We start from the raw sequence: 26,580 nt of genomic DNA, 5'->3' as shown, positions 1-26,580 counted from the left end.
TAATAATTTGTGAAGTAAGGCCCATGAACTGCTTGGTTTAGCAAATTATGACTTTAGAAAATAATATTTGAAGCAGGCGTCAAAGGCCTGGTTAGAAAGGAAGTGCTGTATCTACTGCCCAAGCCAAACCTGCTGGCCGCCCCATCTGACCCTCTTCTCTGCCCCTGGCCTTGTATGAGTTCATTTTTAGACGCTCCCTGAAGAGTCATCGTTATCAAAATCATGAGCCTTCTTTTATTTAGGGTCTACTTTGGACCAAGGACTGTTAAGATCTTGCTATGTAATTATTGCCTCGAAATTTAAAGCCAAGGAGGTGGATGCTCAGAGAGGTATAGTAACCCACCCAACATCCCTGGGCCCTTTTGTCTATACCACGCCATCCCAAAAGGCTGTGTCTACTCTGCCGGTGTCTCTGAAGCAAGAAATTAGTTTCTTTTGGAAGTGAGATGCCCTAGAATTCATGAATTTGCTTTTTCTTATCCATTATTAATACCTGTACCAACACACCAAACATATCACAGTTTAGTAGAGAGACACCGGAGTTAGCTCAGGAATTTACTTACTGTGTGACGAGCAAGTCATTTGGCCTCAGTTTCCACACCTCTACAATGGGAGCCTTCCTCTTCATCCCCCTTCTCTCTCCTCCACATCCTCCTTCCTCATCCTAGTTATAGTCATAATGCTTTCTCACAAGGTTGTTATGGAGGTTAAATGACATGATAACTGTGATAGAAATCTATAAAGCCTATGATGATGTTGATGGCATTGATAAGGAAAATAGTACCTTTTTGATCTTGCAGAGATATTAGCAGCCACCTCCAGGCAGGGCCGGAAGACAGAGACCTCATCCTGTTTGATCCTTCAGTCCCTGTACCTGTTTCCTAGGCTCCACTGTGTGGGTCTGAAGGAGCAGGTATCAGGAACCTTGGATCTCAGCCATTATTTCCACGTGTCACACATGAAGGATGAAGTCAACGCAAGACTCACTCCCCTAGACATTCCTCGGTGCCTGACTATCAGCTCTAGTTCCACTTCCTTTTTCTCCTGAGCAAGAAGCACTGCTTATATGCAAATATGTACGAAGGACAGTATTATAAAATTGTCTGTGTCACTTGTTCTCAAAATGGGGTCCTCAGAACAGCTGCAACATCAATATCTGGGAACTTGGTAGAAACCTAAATTCTCAAGCCCCATCACAGACTTGACTGAATTCGTAACTTGGGAGGTGGGGCCCCACTCCTTGTGTTTTAACAAGAACCTCCCTCTCAGTGATTCTGATGCTTGAGAAAATTTGAGGACCATTGGTCTAGATCAGTGATTTTCAACCCGTGTTCCGCAGCACGTTGGGATGCCGTGAAAACCCACTGGTGTGCCGCAAGAATTTTTAAAACATACAATACCTACCTATTTAGTCAGGGGCACTGACCTATTTTCCCTTAGATTGCCAAATGAAAAAGATGAAAATAGCCAACACGACAGTAGCTGTCTGGTGTGAAGGGATCAAAATTATACCTATTTTTTGTCAGAGAGCACAAAATGTAATATTTTTTGGTGTGCCACAGAATTTTAGTAATTATTTTTATGTGTGTCAGGAGACGAAAAAGGTTGAACACTACTGGTCTCAATTATCTAAAAAGCCAAACATGCTTAAATATTTTTTCTTTATTACTTGTGACTAATAACTTCTGACTACCCGACTCAGGGGGTCACAGCACCATTAGAGAGAACTGCACTGAGTCACAAGGCCAGCTGCACATAAGAGCCACCAGGAGGAGTCAGGTGGCCTTTGGCTACAAGTAATAGTCGCTTCAAATCAATTTAAACAATAAGAAAATGTATTTCCTTGTGTTAACAGAAGTCCAGAGATGGGGGTGGGTCCCAAAGCAGTATTTCAGAGGTTCAGCTCTGAATCTATGTCATGCCCTTATTTCTGTCCCCAGCTGTGTACCAGCACCTCCCTCGGGCTGGCAGTGAGACAGTTGCCCAGTGCCAATCACCAGATGGACACAAGGCTTCCAAACATTATATTCAGATGTGTCCATGAGAAGAAATGGATGCTATTTCAGTGTCCCCGTCTTACAAGAGGGAGGAGACCTTCCTCAGAAGCCCTCCCTCACACTTCCCCCACACCTGGCTCAGAAGTTCACCACCAAAGCACCATTGCCAGACCACCCTTGGCTTATGACGTCAGCTTTGTTGTTTTCGGAGGAGTCAACCCCTCATCAAAATCTAAGTTCTGTCACTAGAAATAAAGAGGGAAATTCAAGATTCACGTTCATGTCCAAGTGGGAACTGTGTAAAAATTCAGCTTATCAGCAAATGTGTTTAAAGTGTCAGAGGTAGAGGAGAGGGTAGCGTGGACGTGATGCTGCAGAGGCTGCGCCCCGTGCTCTTGCTGCCCGGCAGACAGCACCTGGGGGATCTTCTTGACTCTGTCCTACCAGCTCTTCCACCCTGTCTTCTCCTGGGGCCATGGCCCTGCCTTTTGTTTTTCTCCCAGAGCCTCCTTCTTTAGAAGCGCCTCCTTCCTTGCTCTCCACTAATCCCCTTTATCTCGTGAACGGAGATGCCGAGGAAAGATCACTGGACAGGAAGTTCGCGGAGCTGGCTCCAGATCCTAGCTCCTTCATGGCTATCCTTACATCTCACACGTCTCGCGGTGGCAGGTCAGCTCCCCTTTCTGGCCCTCAGTTCTCCCCATCTGTAAAGTGAAAGTAAGATCATCTGCTCAGAAATGTTGCAGTAAGAATCAAAAGGAAGGAGGAAAAGGAAAGGGCCCTGGAAACTGTGCAGTGCGGTGCCGTAGGCAAGGGTGTCAGGGATGCCTTCGTGATCAAGGCTTCCCGACGGGGGTCTTTGGTTTGCAGGGGTGTGCAGGCACGCATCCCCTCTCTCTCTTTCTCTCTCTCTCTCTCTCTCTCTCTCTCTCTCTCTCTCTCTCTCTCTCTCTCTCTCACTGAAAACACACTCCCATGCACACACCCCTACCTCACAGGCACATGACTGCTCCTGCTGAAAAGACACATTAAAAGGGATTTGGGCTCTGAAAGAGCAAATGGAGATGATGACCTTGACAATAGCACCCCCATGTACGAGGGGGTGGTGCCTGCCTCACTGAGCTCACCTAGCACTGCGGGTCCTCACAGCAGCTCTTGGGAGACTCTGCTACCCTCTGAGTTGTGTAGGTGAGAAAACTGGGGCCTAGAAAAGCTGTGAAACTTGCCCAGGTTCATATGCTAAAGAGGTCCCCGTGAACTGAGCTGGAACATGGGACGGGAGGGTGGTGGACATGGGCATGAGTGTGCTTTATGCGGGTGCCTGAAGATTGAGTTTGCAGATGGACAGAAAGAACCTATCAGACAAATACATGAGTGTAGACAAAAGTACCACTGGAGGAAGGTGCCAAGAATAGGAAAAAGAGAGGAGTGACTCTGGCCTGGGAATTTATTAATTCATGCATCCCTTTATTCATTTATTCTAAAATATCTTGAATAGTTACTAGGTGCCAACACTGTGGTAGGCCCTGGGAATATTGTGGTCCAGAGGGGTACTTTTTCCTGACATGTTCATTAGCATTTAAGTTCCATAGAAAAGTCTGGCTTGGTTCTAATTAGACTGTGCTTTGATCCTGCTCTGCGACCTCAGGCAAGTTACTTTCCTTTCTGTGCGTGTTTGTCCGTCTGGGAAACAGAAGATGCACGTTAATAGTTTCTAAGGCCCTGGCTCTGCTTCTAAGGACATGAGGTGACAATACCCTAACCCTGCATTTCAGGTGGACAAATTATTAAGAGCCTGGATTGATCTCAGTTCTCATCTCAGCACTGTTGTTCCCCATCTCTGTGAGTTTGAACATGATCCTTGACCTTGCACCTCTATTTCTTCAAGGGTAAAACGAGCATGATAATTCCCCCTTCAAGTGTTTCTGTGATGATTAAAGACATGTAGCACCTAGCATAGTTCCCAGCCTACACCATGTGTGCCTGCCAGGGGCCATGTCTCTCTCAACACCATCTCTCCAGATCAACCCCCAGGGTAGCTCTAGGCCCAAGATTTACTTTAATCGATTGGAGAAATGGTATCCAGAAGGGGCAGGTGAGTCACAGAGGAAGTCAGAGCTCAAGTTCAATGCCAGGACCCTTTCCTCTCACTTGACCTGAGAGTCAGTGAGTCCCTCCCTCCCCTGCAGGACTTGGCTGTCCCAGGAGGCAAGTGGAAACCTCAGGGCAATGAAGGAAGCCATTGCCTCTTTATAGAGCGGAAATCGCTCTGAACAGGTCATTAGACTTCTCCTGCCTGACACTCTGGAGCCTGGTAGACAGCAATCCCTTCCTGCCCTCTTCCCCTCTTTTCTCAGCTTGATCCCAATCCTTCCCTCCTTTTGGCTGCTGGTGGCTACTCTGGAACATGGGTGCTCCGCTGTCTGCCCACAGCCCAGGGCCAGTGCTCTGGTTTGGGCATAGGATGGCACAGGCAAGCCTGCACCGGGGTGAAGGACACACGGGGAAATCACTCCTAATACCTGCATGCCCCGTGACTTCTCACCTAAACAAGAGAAGCCCAGGGGACACCCACTGTCCCATGTATACTTGGAAGCAAAGGGGCATGATAATTGGAAATACAACTTGGTGGGATAGAAAGAACTTTGGATTTGAGTCCGGCAGCTCACCTTGCCAGCCCCTTACCAGCGGCAGAGCCTTGGAGCTGTTTCTTTAACTCCCCAGGCCTCAGTTGATTAATGTAATATGGGAACCAACCAGAAGGCCAGCCTGCTAGCCTCTTGGTGTTTTGTGTGCAATTATGAGTTAAGTCATTCAGTACGTACTTACGGAGTACCTACTATGCACCACACACTATTCTAAAAGCCAAAGAGAGAGCCCTGAACAAAACAAAACCCCTCCTATCCGTGGGGAAGAATGATAAAAAAAAATAATAGATGTACAGTGGAAGGTCAAACAGTAATATGAGCTTGAAAGGAAGTAAAAAGCAAGTACAGGGGCAGAGGTTAAGAGGTGTCACTTTATTTTTATTTTATTTTTTAAAGATTTTATTTATTTTTAGAGAGAGGGAAAGGGAAGGAGAAAGGGAGGGAGAGAAACGTCCATTGGTTGACTTTGGCACATGCCTCGACTGGGGACCAAACCCAAACCTAGGCCTGTGCCTTGATTTGGAATCGGTCTGGCGACCTTTCCCTTTTGCGGCATGATGTCCAAACCACTGAACCACATGGGTCAGGGCGAGGCGGGGTGAGGGGATGTAATTTTAGTTAAGATGATCAGGGAACGCCTCTCTGATAGCATGACTTCAGAGTCATTGAAGCGGGGTCAGCCAGGTGAGAGCCCAAGGGGCTTTCGCCGCAGGGATAGCGGGGCCCTGGATCATCCGGGTCTCGCAGACCGTGGTGAGGAATCGATGGCTGTGAAGTGCAGAGTGCGCTGTTAAGTTTAGGCCAGTGTGAGCGCCTGCAGCCAGTCGTAGCTTCTCCTTGCACTGGAAACAACATACTTTATGCACAGAGGGAGAGCATCGGGCCAGGCAGCTTTCATCCCATTAAGCCTTCACAACACTGCAGCCCAGTGGGAATGCTGGTTCCCCTTCACACAGAGGATGCTGAAGGCAGGACGACCAAAGACTGTGCTTTTGCCTGTTGTGGTAGACTCCTGGCTTTGATTTTGTTTTGCCCTGCCACCCACTTTTTTTTTTTTTTTTGATGACTATCCATATTTGTTTTTATCCATTGGGTGGCCAGTGAGGGAGAGCTGGAAGCAGGGAGGCACACTGGGTACCAGGCTAAAACTCGGAGGCAGTTACCGCAGGGTCCCCAGAGCGGAGACTTCATAAATAACTCGTCCAGATGGCTCCATTCATCAACAACCTCAGTGTGATTAAAGGAATGAATAGACTGTGAGACCCTGGAAAACACACAGAGTGAGACGTCAGAGAGCTGCTTTAAGTCTTGGCTGGTGCTTCCTGTGATGCAGCTGGAGTCAAATCATTTCCCCCTGCTGGATACTGATGCCCCACCTGCACAGTGGGGTCTGGTGAGCTGGGAGGGTCAGCAGTGAGGAGGTAAAGCATTTCAGTCGTCTTCAGAGGGTGGCAGGGCATCCTCTCTGACCTCTGCCCTTTCCTGATAAAACTCAAATCTCAGCTATACAATTGGCTGCATGACCTCAGGCCAGTGACTGCCCCTGCAGGAGCCTTAGTGTCTTCATCTGTCAATCTGGGGAAATAGGCCCTGGTGTTCTTGTGAAGCTGACATATGACAAATGACATGAAATACTGGGCACAGTACGTAAGGGACTGTGAATGCACAAATAGTAATAATAACTGTAATAATAACAGTTATTATTAGTAATGTTATTAGTTGAGAAAGCAAAGCCAAAATGCAAGAGTAGTTAGAGATATGTCCCACTTTCAAGGGTTACTGTGGCATCAGACATGACTAAGTATTTAATAGACACTAGTTATTATTATACTCCCGTTGCCCTTTAAGTAAAATAGGTTGTTTTCTTAGACCCCAGCAATTCAGGTTGCTGCTTCTCTCCTCTGACCTCCCCTCCCCTCTCTCTTGCCCTCCTCTCTGCCCTGACCTTGGCCGAGCTCCCTTCCAGGAAGGCCACATGCACAGGTGTTCCAGTGCCGAGTGCCGCCATGGCCCAGCCTCACCGTTCCAATCACAGACATTGTCACTACGTCTTCCTCAGTGATTATGCATCTTGTTCTGATAAATCAGAACATCTAATTTGCACAGACATGCCATGCAGGCTAGCAGTGACTCTCTACGCCTTAGGCTTCCAGTCTGTGAAAGGAAGCCCCAAACAGAGGATGCCTTCGGCTCCTGTTGGCTTTGGCTTCTTGCAGGTTCAGCTGTGGTCATGAAATCGGTCTGTGTGACCTTGGACAGGGGAACTATGGTGTGGGCTGTGACCCCTTGGGGACTTGTGGGTCTCTGGAGCCTCTGCCTTCCATACACGTACCTGTAAAGTGGAGGCGATAATCCTACCCTCCTAGCTCCCAGGGTTATTATGCGGATCAAATGAGAGAGTCCTTTGTAAACCTGAATGAGCAGTACCATTTAGAGGGATTACTTATGTACGCACAGATACTCGTACATGTATTTGTGTGTGTTTATGTGTGTATATATATAAATATATGTGTGTAAATATATACACACACATATATTTTATATATATATATATATATATATATATATATATATATATATATATATATATACACACACACACACACACACATATGTAAAGCTGTAAACTCTCAGGGCTATGTATGAATTAGAAACTTATAAACCATGTTTACTCATTCCGTATAACCTAATGCATGTATTAAAAGGTAGGAAAAACTGACCAGCCAAATTTTCCAAGTTTAAAAACCCTTTTATAGCTTTCATTGGAGCTTGTTTCCCCTTCTCTGTTTAAAGGAAAATTTTAATATAAATGTGGAAGCCAGGGAGTCATTTTGCTAGAGAGCAAAAACAAAAATCTGTATGTGTGTGGGAGGGATGGATGAGGGGATTTGGATGGAAACAGTCCCAAAAGTTGCCCTGGTCAAATGGTCAAGGGCATCCATTTTTGGTGAAGGCCCTTCTGGCCTCTGTGTATCTCTAGAAAGTTCCCTTTGCCTGTGGGATTTAAGCGAGACCCCAAGGCTGTCCTCCAGCCAGACTGTGGGGATATAGGGCCTTCACTGCCTTGGGTTTGGGGCCAAAGCTGAAGAGGGAACAGAGCAGCATCCACACTTTGGACCCAGGGTCTGTCTCCTCTGTCCAGGACACTAGGTAAGGCCATGCAGCATGGAGTGAGAGGAAGCAGCACTAGCCAGCCTCAGGGAGAGCCAAGATGTGTGCCCTGCCGGCCAGGCGCTGCCCTCTGTTGGTCACCTCGCGGGGGGCGGGTCTCAGGTCTTGCCCTCTTGTGCTCTGACCTCTCTGCTTCTGTCTCTCCTGTTTATATTGTTGTCTGGCTGTTGTCTATTCTCTGTGGATAATATCCTTCCTTCCTAACTTCATTTTCCTTCCTTCCTCCCTCCCTTCCTTCCTTCCTTCCTTCCTTCCTTCCTTCCTTCCTTCCTTCCTTCCTCCCTTCCAACTTCCTAACTTCTTTTCTGTTTCTCTTGATCATGGTCTTCTTCTGTCTCTCTGTCTCTGTTTTAATCTCTCTCTCTCTCTCTCTCTTCCTCCCTCTTCTTCCCTCTCTCCCACCCTCCTTCTTCCCTCTCTGTCTTTGTCTCTGTCTCTCGCTCTCTCTCTCTTCCCGTTCTTCCTGTTCCTATCTATTGCCATCTGTTTCTGCCTCAGTCTCTCTGGCTCTGAGTATTACCTGGCCACAGTTCTCTCTGACTCTCCCCCTCCCTCTCCCTCTCTCACTTGGAGGTCTACCCCTCTTTGCCACCTCCCAGATCCCACCTCCTTCTCAGTGATTCACCTCAGCCTGGTGGAACAGTGTTGCTTGCATGACCAGAAAACCTGACTTATCTTTGCCGGCCTTCTCTCCACCTTGCTGTAGGGCCTGGGCGCAGGGATGGGATGAGGAGGGGGGTGTGCATTTGTGGGTGTGTATGTGCCAGTGTGGTGTGCAAGTGGGTTGGGGCAGTGGAATGGCCTCAGGATGTCATTCTGATCCTCTCTGGTGCCTTGATGGGATCCTCAGAAGCTACCTTTGAAGGGTCCTGGTCTGATTTGGGTTTGAAGCTTGGTCCCACCGAAGGGGGAAGAAGAAAGACAAATGGAGGCTCCCTTATCTACAGAAGATGTCCCAGCTATCTACTAACCGCAGGCTTTGATGTTTATATTTAGAAAAGGGAGGGAAACTGTGGGCATTTTGCAGTTTTTAATTTCTAGGCAGTCCTGGTTTGGGAGGAGCAGGAGGTGCCAAATTTACAAGGGTAATACACCTTTCCTGGACTGTTGAATTTCTCCTCTCTACTAACCCCATACACAATGTTTTATGAATTCATATTTTTCATAATAACAGTAATAAGAACAATAGAACTGCCATTTATTGAATGTTTTTTCATAGGCCATTGGTTATGTTCATATGGGCATTTTAACATCCACTGTACAGATGAAGCGACTGAGGCTCTTGAGAGATTAAGCAACTTGCTTAGAAGAGTCGTTTGGCAACGGCAGGATTTAAACCCGGGGCTGAGCACAATATTGCCTTTGATACCTTTTTCTCTGCAAACGGTATTTATACTGGTGTCTTAATAAATGCAGTCGTCTGAATCAGCAAATGCATAGAAGGCTCAGGAAATGTACTTCAGGGGGTGGCTGTCAAGCTGTCCTGGTCGTGGCTGGGCTCCAAGTCTGCGTGAGGAGATAGCAGCACATGGTACGGCTGCTAGAGCCTCGGATTGGGAGGCAGGACCCGCAGCCTCCAGCCCAGGTACCGCTTCAGGTGGACACACACCTTCCCGGGCGTCAGTCTCTCCTTCTGTGAAATGGGAGTGTGTACCTGTATCTCATCCCGCCCACCTCCCGGAGCACTGAGGAAGCCTAACTGTGGTGAGGAGGCCAGGGCAGGCGTTGTGAACTGTAAAAGGTTTGACCAAAGGAGAGGGCTGTAGAGAGAGGGTGTGGGCAGCCTGCGTGGGTGCTGAAGTGACGCAGCAGAGGTCTCAGCTGGGCAGGCGTGCCGGGGTCGGGCCGAGAACAGTTCTGGAAGCTCCGATTGCAGGAAGGCAGCTGTACATTTCTCAGCATTTAGCAACTGCATGCCCCCAACTCTTTTCTCCTTTCCTGAGATGCAGAAACTCCTCTGTGTCCCCAGTGGATACGTTTCTATGCTTTTACCCTGGTAAAGGGTTCTTCATCCCCACACCGTGCATGTCCTGGTGTGCTCTTAGGTCTAAACACCTATAATACATACCTCACTTACCCGCAAAGCATGGCCTCCTGCCCCCGCTTCTAACTTCAGGAGCCCCCAGCTGACGTTGGCCGCATCTTATCAGACTCTGTAGATTTCCCTTAACAATCACCCCTTATATATGCGTCATGTTTTCCAGATTATAAAGTACTTTTATATTTTTATGGACTTAATTTAATTCACTCCTCCTGACCCCGTTGCAGAGTAATACTGACATCTCATTTTAGAGACGAGGAGACGGAGGCCCATCGAGACAAAAGCAATTAGGCAGCGCGTGTTGGGGAAAGAACCGCAGGCTCTGGAACTGGTGACCCGGGTTTCAAGGCCCAGCCTCGCTCCGTCGTAGCTGTGTGGTTGGGCAGCCTGCCTTGACGCTCTGAGCCTCTCTTGTCTCCTTGACGAACTGAGAATAAGAAGCCCAGCTCTGCAAGATTACATGCTGTTTCATCACATTTGCTGTCAGAGGGGCGGCCCGGGCCCACGCTTAGCACCCACAGCGTCTGCTGCTTCGCACAGAGAGGGAGATGTTGAGTGGTGTTCGGCCCAGAGAAACTTGGAAGTGTTAGAGGAACCAAGACTCTAATGAGAAGCACGTTTTGTACAGTTGGGTCTTCCTACTTCGCAATAGCGTAACACTTAGGACTGAGGTTTAAAAAAAGAAAAGAAAACCCTCCGTGGATGAGGGCTGGGCCGGCAGTAAACGCACACTGTGGTCCTCAGAGAGTGATGGCAAGGGGGCAGGCTTGGCTCTCCTCCTTCTTCCTCCTCCTCCTCCGCAATCCAGTCTCAGGTCGGCTCTGCTCACACATGTTAGTAATACCCTCTCCTTCTCCAGCCAAATATATTAGCATCATTTGTCCTCAGGACAGTGGGGATGACGAGGGCTCTTAATGCCCCTGATTAATCCAACTATAGGAAAGGGCAGGCTCCATTAGCCAAGTGCATGTGAATGCTGACGTTGATATTATTAAATTCTGTATTAATAATAAGTTGCAGGCCTGTGGTGGACCACTCATAAAAGCAACCACTATGATTCTGCCTTGCTCAGCTGTGAGCCCCACAGGGAAGGAGGGCGCTCTGTGCTGTATGCGCCACAGTGGGTAGTTTTTTTCTTTTCCCTGATACCTACTGGGTGTTCTGAAACTGTTTGCAGACTGCTTCCACAGCAGAGCTAACAGGCCTGCTTAGGACTTACTTCAGGGAAGAAGACACATTGATTGCGCTTCCTTAAAGGCAGAGATCAGGACCTTGTGGCAGACCCCTCAGGGGCCGGGCTGTATCCTCTTGGCCCATGGCCACTGCAGGTGCAGGTGTGGCGGGCAGGTCTGTCTACAGCCAGGCTCACCTTGCGCTGCAAGTGACATCAAATGCACGCTTCCAGCTTTTGCCTGTGGCCTTGCGCAAGACCGAGGGGCTTTTTGTGGCCGTGCGCAAGCAGAGCTAAAAAATATAGTGTGGGGAAATTTACACCCCTGGGGAGGCTCTCAACCTGTGGTCATCAGGAATCAGGGGATGCATGGGAGACATCACATTCACTTCCTAGGAGGTCACCGTGGGGCAGAGCCCTCATCACTCACACACGCAAACTTAATGACGCACCTCTGTATTGGCTTTTCCTCTTTCCTATCTCATCCTTCCCTTTCCCCATGCCTGCTTCTTCACAGCACCTCCCAAATAAACCATCTGTGCCTGAGCCCTTCTCTTACGCTTTGCTTTCCAGGGATCACGGACTAAGACATTCTTCTTCATGCTGTTCCCAGCCCTGAGCTCAGTTTACAGTGTGCATTAAACACATGAACTCCCTAGAAAACTATTTATGGAGAACCTGCTGTGTACAGGAACCACGGGGAGTGAAGAAAGTCCCTTTCTCTGGGGGCTTGCAGTGGGACACACAGGCGGTATTTTAACTCATTGATATATGAGAGAACAAGATAAGTTTAATGAAAAGAAGTAGAGTAGGGGAAAGGGCAGAGAGGGGTTAGATGAGATTGAGGAAATGACCCTTACGCGGGGATCCGGGTGAAGAGAGAGGGTGAGCCATGCAGAGACCTGGGGAGGAGCTCCCCCAGCGTAGACACCTGGGGCAGGAACGGGCTTGGCGTGATGGGGTTGGGGGCAGAGGGCCAGCGCGGCTGCAGTGATCGAGCGAGGAAGGGAACACGAGCGCTGGGGTCAGAAGCCTGGGCCACAGGAAGCAGGGCCTTGGAAATACTCAGTGATTTCTGCCCCATAATGGACTCTTTGTGTCCCTTGCCCTGGGTGGTGTTTTATGATGGGAAAGCCTCAAGTTCTGGAGTCTGACAGCTCTGGATTTGAAGTCAGCCTTGTTATTTAGATGGAGCGTGACCTTGGGCAACTTGCTTAGGACCTGTGAGCATGTTTTTTGTTGGTTTCATGTATAAAGGGGTAATCAAAAAATTGACCTCGTAGAACTTGTATCTGGTAGGATTCCTGTTTGCAAGGAATAGAAAACAAGTGGAAACTAGCTTTGGCAGAAAAGGGAAAATATTAACACATATATTTGAAATATCCACAGGTATATCTGGCTTCAGACCCATGGATCCAAGCCTTTAAGTGACGTCCTCAGGACCTGGTCTCTGTCCTAAGAGTTAATCTAATTGTTCAGGCCTGGGTCACTCATTGGTTTTTGGTCTCTGACATGGAATATTAGGCCATTGATTGCATGCCCATCTCTCGGGGAGAAAGGAGGCCTTAGCTACACATAAATCATGTTGGCTGAAATTGGGGGAAAGATAACTCCCTGGTGGAAAACTAGGGCGCTATTGATAGAGGGAGACATGGGTTTTTAGAGTAGGTCGGACTAACAGATATCTCCTTAGGGATCGGCGTGACAAAGAGCCAAAAGTCCCTCAGCTCAAGGCCTGGCACATAGTGGTTCTCAGCAGATACTTGCTAGACCACCATTGTCTTTTTTGGAGGACTTATTTTTCTGACAGTCCCTCCTCTCCCATGCTTTGTGAGACCTATCCGCTTTTGAAAGAGGTCCCACTGAAGGCAGCCTGCCGCCTCTCCTAAAAGCATACTAGTGCCAAGTGCTGGTGTCGGGGAGATTGGTGCAAGGCGGGGAGAGGCTTCAACCAGTGAAGTTCATTTCCACAGACTTCCACAAATATCGGCAAGGCCAGCGTTCTGCTGGCCACTGGTGCACAGAGGTGACAAAAACACAACTCCTACCCAAAGGGTCTCAGTCTCCGTAGGCCAGTGAGCATTAGGGAAAACACAGACTTGGTAGCAGCTCGGGCGCCCTAGGTCTAGCCTTTACTCTACCATTTCTAAGGGGCTCTTGTGACGCAAGTTGTTTCACCTACCTTGGACCTATTTCCTCATTTGTAAAAGCTCAATTAGCCTAATTCATTAGGCTGTATCGAGTGTTATTCATTAACATGGGTTGTTTTGAATGTTTAACCGAGGCAATATAAGTAAAAATGTCCAACACTTTTGATGCCATCTAGTAAGAACTATATAAACATTTTCTTTCCCTCTCCTTCCTCCCTTCCTTCCTTTCTTTTCCTCTCTTTTAAAACTTACGTCCTTTTGGGGGTGGGGGGGAAGTTCTAAGAAGTTAGGTATGATTCAATGTATCTAAAAGCAGCTGAGTTCGATCACTAAAAATGTCTGAGGTAAATTGATGGGGAAGAAGTAGCAGCGTGTGGGGGCACTGACATGGTAAACCGTCCACAAAGAGCGGATACCACATGTATTATTTATTCCTGGCTCGATTCGCCAATGACCTCCTACTTTCCAGATGAAGAAGCAATCTCTTGAGAGTTTAATCATCCATCCCTACATAATACAGTTCATGAGTGGTGGAGCCTGGCTTCCAACCAGGTCTCTCCTGGCCTTCAAACCCACTCCCTTTGCCCTACCTCTCACGGCCATTAGGATAAGGCAAGCACCATCACATGACGGTTTTTCCAATTGATACGGCATCATGTATTGGAAGGAACGAATCCGCTGCAGCTGATAGGGCCTCACGTGTGAAGCCCTCCCAGAAGCATTCTGTCCCTGACAAGGTCTCAGAATGCGTTTCTGCATTTGCCCGTGTAAAGGAAAGGTGGGGGAAATACAGGGCCCCGCCTTCCCCTGTGCACCCACCCAGCAAGGAGCAGCTGCAGGCTTGGGACAGCCAGCCTGGGGTGGCCTCCAAATCCCCTTGGCGTTTCCTGAAAAGAGCGTGGAGTCTTGAGCGGGGACCTTGCTCCCCACCTGGGCTAAATAACTCATTGCTCCCGCCCTTTCCGTGTTGGAATTTCTTTGCTGTTTTTCTCCCAACCTGGTTTCAATTTGCTCTTGTGGCCAGCTTTGACTGTGACCTCAATCAGAGGGAGAGGGTTAGGGGAGAAAGAAAGAGAGAGGGAAAATGGAGGAGGAAGAGGGTTGAGGGAGTGATGAAAGGAGTGGGAGAGAGCGTGGAGGCAGGGGGCGGGGCCTGGAGAAAAATTGCGCTTGGCTCTCTTGGGTTGGTTCTGAAGCCTCAGCAGAATCATGATTGACCCTTTCTTTGGATCATAATGAGAGCAAGGCTTGAGTCTGAGTGGATAAAGAAATGTGCGGGGGTCTGGCCCAAACCCACTCGGGTTACAGCCCCAGAAGAGCCATAATGGGGAACAGGCACATTCCTGTACAGCGACTCCCAACTCCCTATCTGTTTTCAAGGAAAGAAAAACAGAAAAAGAATGTTAGAGCCTTGGACAGGCATGGGTGAGGCGGCTGCAGCAGCCTGGGTCTTGGAGGGTTCTGCCGTAACAGTGTACCATGGAGGAGGGGACAGAGGTAGCTTAGGCTGAGTGTCCTAGTGGAAGGCACATGGATCTCAGAGGCACAAGACTCTGCCCCAAGTGGCCGCAGAGCCTACTGAGGGGCGCAGCATTCCTGAACTTCTGTATTTCTATCAGAGAATGTGGCAGGGTTTTCAGATTCAAACATCGCAAGCATGAAAACTTTTAAGCCAAGCTCTTTATTTTTTAAGTGTTTTTTTTTTCTCCCAACCTAAATAAAACATGGGCATTGGTACATAAAATAATTAAAGTGGAGTTAACCCAGTTGAAGGTCAGCGTGGGTATAGAGGACACAGACTTAGCCACCCACCCCCCCATGTTTGCCATTCCTTCTTACCCCAGAGTTCTAGGTATCCTAATTTGCCAACCATTGTTAGACTATATTACATATTGGAAACCAGCCAAGCTTACCTTCTTTTGTCTCTCCTGGGCTTTTTACCTTTCTTACACGTCCCAAGTTTAAGAAGACAGCAGTTTGGAACTGTGTGCCTAATATACTGCCTGGCACACAGTAAATGCGCAGGAAATACAGCTCACATTCGGGTTGAATAAAGTTGGTCAGAAACTGAGGAGCAAGGGCTCCTGGGACGGCTCTGGGAGCTCTTTAGGTTTTCGGCGATGTTACCACATAGGCTGGCTGCTGTGACTTACCAGATAGGACATAGGAGTTAAGAGATCCAGTTTTGTTCCAAGTCTAACTCTCACTTTGTGTATGGCCATGGGGATGCCGCTTTCCTTCTCTGGATTTCAGTTTTGCCCCCTGGAGAAGGAGCGGGTCGGATAAAAAATAATGTCCAGGAGTGCTCATCTCTCCCCTGGGTTATGACAACAATAGTAACAAAAACAATAATGAGAGTTGAAATCATTTCTGAGCTCTTGCAGTATGCCAGACATTGTGCTAGGTGGTCTCTAACCACATACTATTATTATACCCATTTTACGTATGAGAAGACAGAACCTGTCCAAGGCAAGCTGCAAGTAGGGGTGGACCAGGAGCTAATCTTAGGCGGTGTAACCTCAGAACCTGGCCCCTTAACTGCTGCTGCGCTGTGTTACTTACTGTTCATTCAGTTGTGCCTCTGCCAGGTGCGGAGCATGTTATACTGCGGAACCCCGATACATGTGTGGAATTGCACTGAAATGCATTTATGCATAGTGAAGCCCCAGGCCTTTCTGATCCCCACCCCCCTCCACTAAGTGAGGAAGGACAGCGAAGACCTGCCTCCATCTAGGTTGCATTGAAACCTTCTGGAATAGGGTGCCAAGAAAAGCAATGCTACCATTTACTTTATGGGTCAGTTCTTGTATTTAACAACCCTTCCTGTTGTCAGATTACAAGCTATAGAAGGTCAGGGACCATTTCTTTCATTGTTTCATTTCTCAAGCCCATAGAGCTAAGAGAGTGACGTGAATTCAGTGGCACATTGAACAGAACTGAGAAAGCTGGCTTTCTAACACTGCCCTTTTTAAACTTTCTCTAGGAGGCAGCATCGTATAAAAGAAGAGGCATGGCTTTTGGGGTTAGGAGGATAAGGGTTCAAATGTCAGCTCTGTTCCTTCCTAAATTTGTAAGCTTACTCTCAGCTTTACAGTGGAGATACTAAAATTCAGCTCCTTAGGATTGAATACTGTGAAGATTGTATATATATATATATAAAAAAAAAGACTGCTATTCAATGTCAGTTTTCTTCTTTTTAATTCTTTTCATTTGAAATTCCTTATGGATAGATAGTCCCAAATTGAACTGGGATCTAAATATGCCCTGGATACGACTAGTTATATTCTCCATGTTACCCAGTTTCTTCACTTGAACTAAACCTATCAACCTTAGAACTGTGTGCCAATATTTATGGGGCTTTTGTCCACGGTCAGCATTACTCTGACATGCGTGGACATATCTGGAAAGCTACGCCTGTCTGAAAATGAATGTCAGCCATCTTTTGACTTGAAGACAGTTAATACAGGCCAAAATTTACTGCATTCCCTCATGAGGGGCCAGCTTTTCCAATGGCTATCAGGAAACAAATTGAAAAGTTGACAGACATGGATACAAGCTCAGAGAAAACAAATGCAAGCCGCTGGACTTGAAATCCTAAGAAACCAAGAGAAAAAAAGCCCTCACCCCATTCAGTGAATAATCCCATGTCCATCCCACACATACTTTTTTTTTTTTTTCCTTACCCCATGCATTGCTTTGGTACCTGTTGGAAGAGACACATTGTTGGTTTATGATTTTACTACGAAAGAGGCTGACATAAGAGGCTTAGAGAAAAAACAGGAATGCCAGAATCTGTGATGAAAAAAAGGTTTCATTTACCTCTTTATTTTCTAGCAAGACCTCCGGTTCTAGACAAAGAATTTCTTCCTAGACTTAGCTTTTCTTTCTAGACTCCAAACTCATAAAAGAGTTACGGGTCCCTTGTTACAGAAAGGAAAACTGAGACTTTAAGAGGTTAAGGGATTGGCAATAAATGGTGGAAATAGAATTCAGTCCCAAGTCTGCCTGGCAACAGCGACTGAACTTGTATGTCAGTGAGAGCCTGATCCAGATACTCATTCTAGCATCTACCTACCAAGGCCATGAACTGTACGTTGTCTTTTTAAAAAGTGGAAAACAAAAACACTACCCATTAGATCTGTTGTATTGGACCACAGGGGCCAATATGTTATAGAACTGTGGTTCACTTGAATCCCAGGACCATCCAGACACTTCGGTCAGACAGGTGTTGCATGATTCACTTGTGATCTTGACTCTGAAAGACTCACAGGAAGTGGTTTGCAAATTCTGCCCATTCAGTTCCCTGGAAGAGAAGTGCCACATGGCTTCTCTGGGTCTCAGTCTTCTCAGACACTGTCCCATGACGGTTCCATTAAACTGGGCTGTCCTTAAGCCCAAGTAGAGAAGAGAGAGTGGAACAGATGTTTTTCTCTTGTTTATTACTGAGAATAAAAACAAGTAGAGAGTGTGAGGCCCTCCGTATCCGGCAAGAAGGAGAACAAGGACGCGACAGTTGGGAGGCCTCATGTCATTTCGTGCTGTGTGGTATAAAATACCACACATGCCTGCTTTGCTCTGAAATCACCCAAGTTTAGAACTGGAAGGGAGCTCAGAGGCCATTCAGTCTGACTCATTCACTTTATCTATTTTTACGTAAATTTTATTGATTCTTTTCCTTGTTACAAAACAGTACATGTTCATTGTAGATAATTTTTTAAAAATAGCGATAAGCAAAAATAAAAAAGTACCCATTATTTCACTTTCCAGACAAAGCCACTATTATGCATTTGCTGTATTTATTCTCCTCTTTCTTCTTTATACACATATAAAATTTCTACCCTAAATCAGAATATTCTGTATTAGTATAATCTGTTTATAAACTTAATAGGTCATGAATATCCTTTCATATAAGTTGTATTTTTCCACAATATTACTTTCAGGGGCTATAAAATATTCCATTGCATCACTGAACTGTGATTGATAGTGCTGTTTATATACTGTTGAACATTTAGTTTCTAAATTCTTGCTAGTTTAAATAGTGCTGCTTATCCTCATAATTTAATCTTTGTGCACATATTCATTTTTATTTTATTTTTAAAAAATGGTAATAGTGATTCTAGCACTTCCACCTTACAGAGGAAAAAACTACAGCTCCGAGATGGGACTTAAGTTGCCCAAAACTATACAGCAAATTCTTAACAGAGCTAAGATGAGATCTCAGGACTCCAAATGGTCAGTCATTCTGTCTAGTCTTTATCAGACTCTCTGCATTACTTCTATTTCTAGTAAACTTTAACTGCTTTCTAAAATATGATGGCTAGGTGACTTAAAAATCATAGTGTCCAGGATACTTGTTCTTCCATGGTTCCGTTCTATCTCCTGCTCCTTCATTATCAATCAGTCATGGAATTCTTACCTTCTTAGCAGAACTCAGTCTCTGTCCATCACAGCACAACACTCCATAAATCTACGGCCAGTGCATTAGAGTGACCGTGAGACATGAAACCTATTTTATATTCTTAGTCCCACTCCTTCATTATACAGGTAGGGAAATGCAGTTCCAAAAAGGAAGGGAGTAGCAGAAAGCACTATCCTGTTCTAGCCTTTTCATGCATTTTGATCACACAATAATTTACTCAACTGAGTCTTGGTACAGTATAATAAAGGTAGGTATCAGTATCCCCACTTTACAGTTGAGAAAGTTCAGGCATGAATTGAAACAAAGAGTCACAGGGCAATGTACTGACCTGTATCGTTTTCATATCTTGTGCCTATTCTGTCCCCTAATTCTCCTAATAATGGTATGCAGACGTTTGATGGGGTTGGTCAGTGGCAAGAATGTCTGTGCATCAAGGCCTGAGCTGGGGAGCTTATCTTTCTCTGTCTCCCTCCAGGAGAATTCCTGAGTTTTGCTGATGACTTACTCTCTGGCCTGGGCACATCTTGTGTAGCAGCTGGTCGAAGCCATGGAGAGGCCCCTGAAGTCAGTATCTACTCCGTCATCTTCAAGTGTCTGGAGCCCGACGGTCTCTACAAGTAAGGCATGCTGGGCATGTGGGGAGTGTGACGCAGACAGGATGGTGTCAAGTCTAGGAGGCAAGGCAGGTCTGCCCAGGTCAGCCAGACGTGTCATAGGCCAGCCTGTGTGCACACCGTGGGATGCTAAGGTTCAGAAGTGTCCATTGGCGAAGTGTGGCCGTAATGAGTCACAGAATCATACATGGGAGTGCTGAAGGGCCCCTGGTGGCCAGAAACTCAAAATCATTCCCCCTGCTGATGAAGAATCTGTTTCCCAGAGAGGAAAAATGGCGACTTAGCAAGGAGGTATCCCTGCCTTGTGTTTTTTTCTCAGTTCTATGGTATCTCCTCTGAAATTATTATGTTAGCATATCTGAAGTACATATACATGCTATACACACACACATACACATATACACATTCGTGTATGTGTGTGTGTGTGTATACATATATACACATACACATTTTTAGTAACAGATCCAGCCAGTTCCTTAGAAATAGCAACGGCGTTGTCACTCCCTCAGAGAGTACATTAAAGTCATTGCATCCAAACTTCTGGAGATGAAAAAGGATGTCATTCTGAGACTCATCTGTTCATCTCAGAGAGAAAAGGCACTTATTTTTCTTTTGTTTCCCATCTCGATGAGTGTTGTCACGTGTGGATGCAGCCATCATAAGCCATAATATGAAGTTCTAGAGACCAGTTTTTTCTTCATGTACCCTAATTATGAAACTATAAACCACCCCTATTGCCAACCAAGAAAGCTGCTTTGTCAACAAGACAAGCATTATCACGATTATTACAATTATTCAACTTATTTTTTCTTTTATTCATTTACTCAATGATTCATTCAGGTATCCATCTACCCAATCAATTCTTCATCCCTCCATCTAGCCCTTTCTTATTTCTTCTTTTTATCCATTCATCTCATTGATCCATCTCTCTTTTCATCCATTTTATACTCCATCATTTTCTCACTCCTTTGACTATTAATTCTTCTATTTACATTTTTATCAACTCATCCATTACTCATTTACTTATTCAGCAGATATATTTTGAGGATTTCCAGTGTCTTGGTACTGTGCTAGGAAATGCAGGTGTGAATGTGATTAAGACAAAGGTTCTAGGCTCAGGTCACTTATAACCCAATTATGGTAAGAAAGGCCACAGACTGTGTATTCAAATCTGGTTTTGATGTTTTTAGATAAGTGACCTTTAAATTGCTATCCCTCTATGAACTTCAGTTAAAAAGAAATAATAAATCTTAGATTGCATAGTTTCATGAAAATAAATAAGAAACATCCTAGCAAAGTATCTAAGGGTGTGCTCAATAAATATTAGTCCCTCTACAACCTGTGAATTGCCCTTACCTCCAAAACATTCTGTCTTCACTTCTTCTGGAAGACGATGACTTTTCTAAAGACGATGTTGCTCTTTTGAACATTTGACTTTTTCAGGCTCATTGGTAACACCTAACATATCCATGCACCGCATTCAGGAATATCACTGTGAGCTGAAAACTGGGCCTCTGACTCCGATTCTGTCACTGACCATCTCATAGATGTCAGGGGCCAAGCTTTATTTGATGCAGAATGGCAAAAGTCAATTGGGGACAGTGAGAGCTCTAGGCATGGAATCCCAAAGGACAGTAGGTTATCAGACCTATTCCAGTGGGACATCTGGACAGACTTCACAGAGGAGGTGGCCTTTGCTTCAGTGGTGAGTCAGGATCTGGATCTTGAGAGTGCATGTGACTCTATAGCTTCTTATTCAGTAAATGCTGACACCAGCCCCTGGGGCTTTAGGGTCACTGCATCTATGGAAAACAAATATGGGACTAGATTAAAAGCTATAAACTCCTCTCCAACTCTAAAAACTATGATTATATATAGAAAGTAGCAGTTTTGAAAGATTTCCTGATAGCTAGCCTCTGGATCCTCTGTCTGTTATTAGGGACAAAGACTGGAGGCTGATAGACCTGGGTTCATGCCTCTGCCCTGCACTCTTATCAGCTGTGGAACACTGAGTGAGCTTCTCAACATTCTGAGCCTCCATTTTCTCCTCTGTGAGCTGGTGGATAACACCATGGCCAGCTCACAGGGACCCCAAGGGCATTTGATGAGATAATGCACAAAAGCTCTCCACGTGGTGGTGAGCTCCCAGTAGGAGCATACATGTTAGCTACTATCACTACTGCTCCCGTTGCCCTTATAGTGGTAATCATGAAATTTCAATTCCCTTGGCCTCCATTCTCCAATTGCTGGGAGAGATAGTATTTAGCAGAGAGAGACAGAGCCCTGGCAGGTGGTTCCTGTAACTGGGACAGAAGTAGTAGCCCTGTCTCCGGGTGACATTGTGGGGACTTGGCTTTAGCTAGGCTGGAATCTTACAGGTGCATTATGTAGAAAGCAGTGAAATGTTTTATGGCACCCCAAAAGCAATTAACACCGAGAGTTGAAGAATCACCTGCCATCCTTTAAAAGTGAGGAACATTTTTCCCTCACTTTTTTTCTCACTGCCTGGAACCCCCTCCCCATTTCCCGCCTCTTGAAGAAGCATCGTCCTTTCTTTTTCTGTCCTGGAAATGTGCTTGTGATGAACTTGTCATGACTAACTTTGAATACTTCCTTATTTTTGAAGTTGATTGGATTAATGGCCCTGGGAGCTGGGCCACTGTGACAAGGAGCCAGGGTATTGTTTGGACCCGTCTCTTATCCTACTGGCAGCCTTCCTCCCCTGAAGTCTGACCGACTTGGTCTTGAGTTTAAAATAGTTTCAGTGTCTGTTCTTGGGGTTTCTCGCTTTCTGTTTGCTTGTTCCTTCCCAAAATTAGTTTTATTCCTCTGGGGCCAAAAGGGTTAGGGTGAGGAAAGAGCACAGGCTTCAAGGACAAGCGGAGCTTGGGGGCAAATCCTGATTCTTCCCCCTTCCTCTAACCTGCCCTGGGGAAAGTCATGCCCCACTCTCTCCAGGCAGCAATGGCTTCTTCTTCAAACAGAGGGCTGGTGATTGTTCTTATCTCTAAGGTTATAGGGAAGAGCGTTAAGTGAAAAACGCCATGAACAAGGTTTACCAGGTTGCCTGGCCTATAGGAGGCCTGCAGGACGTTAGTGGCTTTCTTCCTCTTTCAGCTTCATTCTCCTTGACTTAACATGGCTGGTTCTCTTCCTTCCAAGGACAGTCTTAAAGGAGCTATACCCTATGAGGCAGCTTGAGGTCCCCCCTAGCCCTGGAAACAATGGCCATCTAGGATCTTTTGGGAATAACTAAGAAGAAAAGAGAGAGTGGGTCCAGACGCCCAAGGGTTAATTAAGGACAGTTGGACACCAACCCCCCTCATCCACGATGCCAGGGGACATGATGGAAGGGTTTGGGGGGGGGTACAGGTGTGGCAGACCAGTCTCTCAGGCAGGAAGTCTGGGTTCATACCCTGCTACCACCACTTTTGCCTTTGGGACCTTGGGCTAAATGTTCCTCTCCTTGTTTCACCATTTTGGCATCTTCAAACTGCAGGTGCACGAGACAAATCCCAGCTCAAGAGTTCTGGGGAGCATAGTTTTGCCATCCGATGTTTTCTCATCTGCTCCCCTCCTCCTCCTGGGCTCCAGCCTTTCCACCTTTCCTACCGCGCTCACGTTAGTTCCGCCCTCCTGTGCCTTTCTGCGTCTCTGCCTGCCTCTTCTTGCCTTTCATCCCCTCTCTGTGTATTTTCTGCATAGCACCCTGTCTCTGTCTGTCTGTCTGCCGCTTTCCCAGTTACTCCTTTGCCTTTCTATTTATTAGTCTTTTAATTTCTGTTCCTGTGTGTCTCAGTTTCTCTGCCATTTCTTCTTTGAGTTTTTGCTCTCTTGTGCTCTTTCTCTCTCTCTGAATCTGGCCCCCCTCCATCCCCACTCCTGCTCTCCACCCAACCTAGAAAGGCAAATTGCTTTTGCAGCCCGTCCATCCATGCAATTTCACATAGCGCCACAGGGCTGAGACCAATTGGAAGAGTGAAAGTCAAAGCTGATTTTCTGTCCTAAGCTCACCCTGGTGTAACAGAACAGAAACATCAGCACTCCAGCCCTGTTTAAATTGAATTTCCTTGTTTGTTTCCTTTGTTTTGCTTTTGAATGCAAACAAACAAACAGAGCCACGGAGGGAGAGAGTCCCGGCAGGTCTGAAAGTGTGGCAGCTCCCGCACCCTTGGGCTGCTGGGGTCTGGCGGTGACCCTGAGCAGGAATCTCTACTCAGCACAGAGGAGCCGGGCCAGGCTGGGCATTTGTGGTCCCTGCCCCTGCCTGGCCAGAGGCCTAGACGCCCTTGTCATTGCCGCTCCCCAACTTCCTATTACCCGGGGTAATTAGCCTCTGTCTTGTCTTGGCTGCCTTGCCTTTCCCCCATCATGGATGACTGCCAAAGGGTCCTGAGCAAACACAGTGGCAGCCAGGCCTGATTCCTGGGGTGGGGGGGCTCATTCCCACACATTCAGAGGCTTGCCCCAGGCCCGCCCTCACCTCTCTGGCCTCAGCTCTATGAAAGGAATGCCAAGGGAGCCTGAGTACTGCGACCTCGTGCCAACCCGTGGTGGGACCGGAGTCTTCAAGCCAACGTTCCTTTTTAGCAGGGTGGGGGGCGGAGCTGGAGGAAAGGGGAGGCATTGTGAAGAGAGAGCCTGGGGTCAGGGGTCAGACAACAATTCCCACCCTTGCTCCCAGGGAGACCCGGGGCCAGTCCCACGTCCCCCCTTTAGCCTTGGTGTTCTCATCTGTGAAACGGAAAGGTTAAACTCAGTGAGCTCTGCGGTTTGCACGCAGAGGCAGAGCTGCAGACTCCACACCAAAGCCTCGAGTCTCTGTGCCCTGTACTTCCTGAGTAATAGTAACAGTTGTGATAGTTTGTGGAGCGTTCACAGCATGCCAGGAAACTTGCGAAGCGTGCTACATGTGCTTTCTCCCTGAATCTTCCCCATAACGCTACGGATCTGGTGGTATCATCATCATCATCATCATCATCTTCATTACTTCCCATTTCACAAATGAGAAAACTAGAGCTTAATGGAGTGAACAATTTGCCCAAAGTTACATGACAATGGATAGACCTGAAATTTATACCCCAGCTGACTCTTACAGCACCTTCCCCACCCCTCCCCACGCGTGCCGTCTCTGTCCTGTTCACGCACACGTGTGGGGTTGTCGGAAGTACCTGCTAAGGTAAGAATGAGGTGTGGAAAAGGGCCTTCTATCGGCAAGCAACACTGTTTGCAATGGAAACAAAAAAAAAAGACCCAGACTGGAGCCTGCAGTTCTGTGGGGAAAGTACTTCATGCCCCACCTTCCTCATCTGTAATATGGAGCTGATTAATCTCATCCACAAAATGGAGATGTTACTCATACGCCCGCGAGTCCTCACAAAGATTAAACCGGAGAGCGTGTGAGACACCAACATGCCTCTCCCCGGCTCCCCACCCCACGTACATGTTGTTAAATTAGGCCTCTGAAACCAGACCTCGGCTGCAACCTTCGCCGACTGTGTGGCCTTGGACAAACGTCATAACCTCTCTGAGTTTCCGCTTTTTCATCTGTAAAATGGAGTCACACTTGGACTTACTTCATAGGGTTGAGAGGCTTCGATAACATGATACACGCAACGAGCACAGGGTCGTTTCTCACTCGTCAGTACTTAAAAAACGGCAGGAGGAAGAAGAGGAGGAGGAGCCGCCGTTAGGACTCTGTGCAATGGCACACGTTACCTAAGCGGCTGGGCCTGGGGCTGCCACTGCTGACACCCGTGTGCTCACAGTATCGCAGTGGGACAGCACGTTAAGCCGTGCCTCCGCGGTCCGGGCAGGTGCCACGCGAACAGTGACACCCCGTGTCTGTGCGGGCACCCCTGCTCCCTCCAGGGATGGCCTCCCACTGCCACCTCTGAGTTGCCCAGGATCCCCAGCTCTCATCTGCCGAGGAGCTTCCCAGACTGCCGTGTGTTTCTGCAAACAGGTCCAGGCTCCTGGCCCAAAGACGCTATTCCAAAAGCCCAGGGGACGTGGAGCCGTGGATGGAGCATTGCTGGGTTCCTCATCACTCCCAGGACACCCCGCTCCCGCCCAGGCAGCACATTGCAGAAGCAGCCAGGGCCACCGCCATGGATACTATAATTATATATTAGATGTAATCCCAAAGTTTCCCTTTATTTACATTCCTACCCTACCCTCTTCATTTCCTCTCTTCGTGCCAAGAATCAGCACAGAATTTACTAGAAACAGCATGAAAGTCATCAGGAGCCCTCCAGGGCTGGGTTTGGAAAGCGCTTGCCCAGATGATGGGAGACTGAGACCTGTGGACTGTGCTGCCTCGGGCCCAGAGCAGCTCTGTGGCCTTGGTCAACGAGTGGCCACTTCAGAGGCCTCCAGTTCTCCATTTGTGAAAAAGGGATGGCATGGGACCATCCCAAAGCGCCGGCTCATGACTTCAGAGTCCAGGCATCTCAAGAGATAATGGAAGCACAAAGATGGACTCAGGCCCCTGGCCGTGACAGAGAAGGGTTTGCCTCGGGTGGGAGAGCTTCAGTGAGCTCAAAGCACACTACCTCTCCCCTTTGCAGCTTCAGTGACCCAGCCTGCTTAGCAGACCTCCTGAGCCAAGTCCCTGACGTAACCGGACCAGCTTCGGAGGGGACTTTCAGCCCCCAGGAGAAAGGAGATATGCTCAGAGGAAGCCTTCCGTGCTGACCGGGGATCCTGCACTGCGGCCTCTGGGCCCATGTGAGCTGAGGCCAAGGCCAAGGTTGATCCAGGACACAGCAGGGAAAGGAGCCAGGACGGGCCTGACGATTCCTGCCCTGCTCTGCACTGGCTTTTTCTTCCCTCCTGTGAAACTTCCTCAGTCCCTTTTCTCTGCAGTTCTCCCTCCCTGTCTCTTCTCCCGTCCTCCTTCCTCCCTCCCCTCGCAGGTTTCCAGCACCTCTCTTTTTCTTTCCCCCTTTGTTTATCTGACTCTTTTCTATTATTTTCCCCCTCTCTTTCTTCCCTTTTTCTTTCTTGTCCTCTCTCTGTCTTGCTCTTGGATGCTGCTTCTCTCTGCGTCACTCGGAATTCTGTCCTTTTGTGTCACTTGCTCTCCTGGCATCTGCCTCTGTCTCCTTTTCTTATCACTTCTCAGCCTCTGTCTTGCTCAGTCCCTGGACCTCTCTTCTTCCATCCTCCTGTGCATTCCGCCTCCCTTCTCCCCGTACTCCCCAGCCTAAGTACAAAGGTCTAGGCCTATTATCTGACTCTGGGGTGAACAGCCAGTTGGGTGTGGCCAAGGGTCCCACAGCTCAGCAGGGTCCTCTGATGTCCCCAAACCCTGGTGAAATGTGAGTTTTCCCTGGCTGAGGTGCCCTGTCTTATTGGTCAGGGGGTG

General features: G+C 47.4%; 1 protein-coding gene across 3 annotated transcripts in view; it reads left to right on the top strand.

The window, feature by feature from the left end:
* Positions 1-26,580, top strand: part of ASTN2 (astrotactin 2) — an 839,367-nt gene that overhangs the window by 771,444 nt on the left and 41,343 nt on the right. For all 3 annotated transcript variants that reach the window (XM_090274637.1, XM_090274635.1, XM_090274634.1), the window contains one exon: positions 19,073-19,214. In XM_090274637.1, the coding sequence (XP_090130763.1) occupies positions 19,073-19,214 (142 nt within the window). The remainder of the gene's footprint in view (positions 1-19,072; positions 19,215-26,580) is intronic.

This window comes from Furipterus horrens, unplaced genomic scaffold, assembly GCF_987537825.1.
Source record: "Furipterus horrens unplaced genomic scaffold, mFurHor1.1.pri manual_scaffold_4, whole genome shotgun sequence".
Lineage (NCBI taxonomy): Eukaryota > Metazoa > Chordata > Mammalia > Chiroptera > Furipteridae > Furipterus > Furipterus horrens.
Note: the sequence above shows the minus strand (reverse complement) of the source record. Positions and strands in the feature narration are given on the sequence as shown.